Genomic DNA, 6,000 nt, shown 5'->3' on the forward strand with positions numbered 1-6,000 from the left:
TTTCACAGATTAATACACGTTTACTTCATTGCTGAATCAACTGCACTTTAGTTCAAAGTCCAAATGCTTAGTCTTTTGCACACCAGTATTATTTAGAAATGCTCTGAAAATACCTGGCAGCTGTTTTGTATCCTGTGTGCTGGAATTGTGTTTTATTTTATTGCATGCTGTACTATATAATTTTTTTTTCCTGTGATCAATAACTGATTAGTTTGTTGATTAGTCATGGCTTTTTTGATTAGTCAGGCTCAATATTTTTTGAATTCACACAATATTCTATTCAACTATTACATTAATCACCAACAATTTTGATAATTGGTAAATTTGAGTGATTAAAAAAACTCAAACATTTTCTAGCCCCATTCACACTGCCGTTTGGATGCGGGGATTCTGCGCCATTTCCCTGCCTCCGTCCCAGTGTGAATCTCCTAGAGGTGGCCAGGGGTGAAATTTCGCTCTGGCGCTGATGCACCACTGGAGGAAGTATCAGGGGCGCATTATTGGCGAACTGAACCAGTGTGAAATGATAAGCCGGCTGCGCGTATAGAGGGCGTGTCGATCGGACAGTCTGATAACTGCACAGGTCCCTTACTCATCTTAATAAAGAAAAATGTCCCACAAAGCAAATTCACATGACCAAACAAAAGTAACGTAGTTACTGTAACTGTCTTTGGCAACTTCTGGTCCTCCCGACCATCCTACCGACTCTTCATCACATTTCTGCCCGAAAAACAGCATCTGCCACCAGCAAAAAACTTTTAACTCACCGAGTGTATGCAATGAAAATAAATCCCTGTGACGGTCAGTCCTCTGGACCGACACTTCAGTGAACTTTCCCCTGGAAAACAGCCTACTTCCTTGCGAGTGAGAGAGTCAGACAGGTCCTGTTTACTGATGGCGTTTATTTAATCATGTAATTTAGCATGAAAAACTTAACTTCTTGTTGTCGTCCTATGTTTGATGGGTCAGGACCTCAATCTCTACACATTATAACAGCATCCATATAATTATAAACTGTCCACGAGTTTAGATTGACAGAGGGAACACCTGTGAAACACCTTGAAAACACACCGATGTCATCATCATGATCTTTAGGAGCCGCAGCGCCGGCTTTCTGTGTGAATTCACGGCGTTTCTTCTTTAAGGCGGAGATGCTTGGCTCTGTGTGAATCACCATCGGCGGAGAATTGGCGAACCGTCACTGCGGCGTTAATGCGTCTTCTCCTCTGTGAAAGGGGCTATTGATTCCAGCCTCTTTGGGGTTTGGGAAACAATGACTGACATATGTTCCCTTTTTTTGAATTGGATATTCATTAGTTGAAACCCCATTGTTTAGCAGTGCTTACCTCTCGTTGTGTGTGTGGGCTTTCTTGCATGTTTTCCTGTACTCGCTCCACAGTTCCTGGCTGTCTCTACTGTAAAGCTATCCAATAAAGGCCAAAAATATAGACGGTGCAGTACATTTTGATCTGACCAGTCACTACCTGTTTGTGAAATCCCTAGATTCCCTGCTAGAACTAATATTTATGCATCAATGGTACCACTAACTAACACCCCCATTGGTAAAGAAATCATCTATCCCCAAAGATAGTTATAATTCCTAGTTATATAACCTTAACCTTCGTTCTACTGGCCTTTGGAGTCTATTGTTTCTGTCTAACTGCAAGCCACATTGTTGCAATTGTCTAACCCACTTTTTTCAACCAGGTGCCGAACTACTACAAGATTATCAAGCAGCCCATGGACCTGAAGAGGGTGAAGAAGAGGCTGCAGTTACGGAGCTCCCAGTACTACCAGTCTGTTCAGGATTTTGTGTCCGACATGCGCCTGATCTTTAAAAACTGTGCCAAGTACAATGAGGTGAGCAGCATGAGTCTTGAGCCTGCTTTGGGAAATGGCATCTGCTTGTGTGTGTGCATGCAGACAGGATGACATGAATTGAAGTTTGAATTGCCACCAGCTAATGACATAGCTTAGATACAATCATTTCACTATTTATATGCTATACTAAATCACTAATAATGAGTCATTTGCTGAAATGTAAGTAAACAATGAAAAAAACAGATCAAATAGTGTCCATATGTCTGTGTTTGATACAGCATCACTTCAGTAAGGCCAGTGCAAACCAATATATTACTCCAACCTTGTCTGAAGACACAGCCATTAGTGAAGAAAGTCGTGCTTACAGCCTGCAGTGTGTGTCCAGTTTTATCCACCTACTAACACTGGCTGTTAAAGGGAAAGAGTGTAAAGGCGTCATTGCTTTAACTTCATTCTGGCTGCAGGAGTACTGTCTGAATCACACTGATGAATCACAAGTTTAGGTTTTAATGGATGACAGTGTTTACTGAATTCTTTCATATTTCATGTCATCTTTAAGTATATTCTTATGGGGGATGATATTTGAATGTATATTGGATGTATTTATTTCCTTAGATTCTTTACATGTGGATGCTGGTGTGGGTATCAGTTCAATAACTTATCATACCATGCACCTTCTGTGTGTATTGGAACACAGTCTTGCTTGATATGGGTCTAGTATAAAGTCCTGTGTACATCATCATGTATTGTGCCTTCCAACCACACGAGGGAGCTTCTGTTTCATCAAGAATTGAACAGTGTGTCAAGCCAGACTCCCCGGAGACATCACCATTGGCTCATGGTGATCTTAAAGGCTCTGAGCTTTGCGGGACAACCTCACCATATATATAATGTTCTTATCTGACCAAAATTAACAGCAAGCCCGGATCTAACTTGGGAAAGATGTTAATGTTTGAGACACATTGTGTCATTTTAGTTTAAACAACCTAACAATATAGAGCAGAAAGACTTCATCAATGTAATGTAATTAGATTACTCAAGACCCTTTTGCTTAAGTAATGAGACTAGAAGGAAGTCCTTGTTCAGAGTGTTATTACCCATGGCAACAAAAATAAAGGGCTAGACTGAAGATGGATTAAAGCTCTTTTTATTGTTTAATCTTCCAATCAAACAAATCTTATTACAAAAAATTGAATTTGTATGATGAAAGAATCATTTTCACTTTAATGACAGAAACTTTCTTTAGACATTTCTTCTGACATTTGGAGCAGCTTTGGTTCTGTCTTTTGTGCAATTAGTCAATCTAGGTAGGGTAGGGTAATTTTGCTATGTATCTAAGCCATTTGTATAAGTGTGAGAATTAGAAAAAGTTCTGATTACCTTGTCCTGACAAAATATTAAATGTTAGCTAAGAAGGGCCGTCCTGTTTAATGCTGTCCTTGCCAGGAAAGATTTACCTTTCAGAGCTATCAGAAGTTATGATGAAGAGCTGTGGAGAACAGCAGTATTTAACGCACTTGTTAATTGAGGGCTTTGATAATGTAAATTGCATTCCCACTTCAAGAATAAACTATATTCAGTCAGCTACAGTTATATAATCCATGACTGATCCGTTCCTGAGATTACATTGTAAAGACTACATTCTTGACTAATTCTCTCAATATATAGAACCTTTTGAGAGCTAAAATTTGATTAATAATGTGTATATATAAAGAATATGTTGTCTTTACCCCCAAACTGAATCTGAGATTATTAAAACAATTAGCATTAGTTTCTTGTAGTCTATTTGACTAGATGGACCTAAGAAGACCTAAGACTGAGTGCAGACTTGACTTGCTGTTAATTTCTGCAGTGCTTAGTGTTGCGCACCTTGTAGACCTGAGCACAGTAGGCTGTAAACAGATTTCTGATCTGTTCTCTAACCTGCCTGTGCTGCTGTGAACTCTTTTCTTCCCCCTGCTGCTTCACTGTGTTTGTTGTAATGTTGTTGCCCCTCTTTAGATGTCTCGAATAATCCAGGTTTATGATGAGGAGAAAAAGATTAATACGCAGGTAAGACGTTTCAAGTAGAGCACATATGTCCTGTCCCCTCCCACTGACGCTCCAAGAAATGTTTTTGCCCTTTACCTTAGAGAATCATGAGAAGAAGACTTGGGCAGTCGTAGAGTTTCAAACTATAACAATTCTACATTAAATTTATATTATACATTTTATTATAATGAAAGGTGATAACATGTGATAGACTGCAGGGTGCCTGGAGGTCCTGGTAGTGTCTAAAGATGTCTCAATGTGTTGATATTTGGTTATATTTACATCAGAGGTCTTGTAGCTTCTTCTGTCAGAACTGCTTGGAGGTGCTGTTTCCAGCTGTTTCTGTGACTTCGCGAAACCAGCAATCGAGACATACACTTCCATGTCATGCCGTGATTGGTCAGCTATGTAGATGTGAGACAGTACACAGGGTAGGAACTTCTCTTTTCAGGGTGTGACCACATGAATGGCTCATCTAGGATGGATTTTAGTTCCCTTAGCTTTCGGAAACCAAGGATGTACTGACTGTGACATCACAATCTTTCCCTTAATGTGATTGAACCCCTGGGTTAGGACTTCATCCACTGTAGCTGGATCAGGGGATGTTGGATAGCAATAAGGCTTAATTATTCATGTAACTTCTACAGAATTGTTTTTTTTTTTTTGTGTCAGTGGATTAAAAAATTGGATGTTTTTAATGTTAACTTTGGTCTAACTGGTATTAAATGTTTCTAACAACGTTGATGATTTAAACGTTGTTGGACCTGAAAAAAATAATTTCAAGCCAGCCTTTTTGAAATGTTGAAACCTCTCTGTGAGTTGTGGAAATGCTTCATGGAGCCACAGTGGGAGAGCGCGGCAGGATATCTCTGCAGCAAGGTTTAGCCAGGGCCACCCTGCCACCAGGAGTGTTAACCAGATCTAATTTGTCTCCTCATTCTCCTCTTCCTCCTCTCAACCTCAACCTATTCATCCCTTCTGCTCAATGGTATTCTCACACCCGCTTCCTCCATGTCACTCTTCATTCTCTTCCTCTCCCATCCTCTCTTCCTCCTCCTCTTTTCGGCAGGCGGGATCGGAGATGGCGATATCCGGCGAGGCAGTGAGCATGTACTTTGAGGAGAAGTTGCAGAATATGTTCCCAGGGCAGAGCTTCCCTGAAACGCCTGAACCCGAGGAGACCGCAGAGACAAACGAAAAGGAGGACGATGACACAGACGACTCTGAGGACGACTTCATACAGCCCAGACGCAAACGATTAAAAACAGAGGAGAAAGTGCTCCACATCAAGTGAGAACCACCCTCAAAAGAGACAAGAGAAGTGAAGAACTGTCTTCCTCACATCCCACACTTCTCTTTTGTTTTAGGCAGCAAACAAAAAGGACGAGACTCGCTGTACAAACTGCTTGTTTTATCTCATCCTTGCCTTTGAAAGAATTACTGTCAACTACATTATACATCTGCCTTGATCAGAACTCGTGAGGACAGAAACATAAAAGAGCTGCATTTCCTTCTGATTTCATGGACACTCAAGAACTCGTTTGTACAGAGTTTGAAGTAGGACTTGTTTTGCAGTAGTTTGACGAGTTTTAACGGTTGGTCCCTTCTTTTCTATCATACCTTTTCATTTGTAGATTTGTTGTGACAGTTGCTTTACAAAACATTTAAATTCCCTGTTCCCAGTTCTCAATGTATTATATCTATACTTTGACATGAAACCTACCAAGTATTTGTATGACTTTGTGGAAATGTTATGTAAATAAGAGAATCTAGCCCACTGAAGGTATTCCTACAGTATAGATGTTTGGGTGCGTCATCAATAAAACCTGTTCTTGAAATATATCAAAGAAAATGTGTGGTGTGGTGTGGTGTAGGTCTGGGGTGGCAAGAGAGCGGCTTAAGAAGCAGTTCAAGTAAATGACCAAAAATGACAACAAAAACATGTACTGGCATACCCTTGTTGGTATTTAGCCATGTAAATAATTTTAGTTTCTTTTGTCATGATGCCTGTTTTGAAAACTCCCTCATAGTGGAGGTGGATGGAAACACATTTGTGGTGCTTAGAAATTCACAACTACATCCATTCACAGAAATAAAAATGGTATTATCTACACCTGTGCTTTTCCTACTGTAGACAGTATTTTGGTA

General features: G+C 40.1%; 1 protein-coding gene across 4 annotated transcripts in view; it reads left to right on the forward strand.

Annotated features, from left to right (window-relative positions):
* Positions 1-5,704, forward strand: part of trim33 (tripartite motif containing 33) — a 28,406-nt gene extending 22,702 nt beyond the window's left edge. For 2 of the 4 annotated variants that reach the window (XM_030423062.1, XM_030423064.1), the window contains 3 exons: positions 1,708-1,860; positions 3,823-3,873; positions 4,922-5,704. In XM_030423062.1, coding sequence (XP_030278922.1) covers positions 1,708-1,860; positions 3,823-3,873; positions 4,922-5,146 — 429 coding nt within the window. In that variant the 3' untranslated portion in view covers positions 5,147-5,704. The remainder of the gene's footprint in view (positions 1-1,707; positions 1,861-3,822; positions 3,874-4,921) is intronic. The other 2 variants (XM_030423063.1, XM_030423065.1) reach the window with 1 other exon arrangement.
* The last annotated feature ends 296 nt before the right edge of the window (positions 5,705-6,000 follow it).

This window comes from Sparus aurata, chromosome 7 (assembly GCF_900880675.1).
Source record: "Sparus aurata chromosome 7, fSpaAur1.1, whole genome shotgun sequence".
Taxonomy (NCBI): Eukaryota; Metazoa; Chordata; class Actinopteri; order Spariformes; family Sparidae; genus Sparus; species Sparus aurata.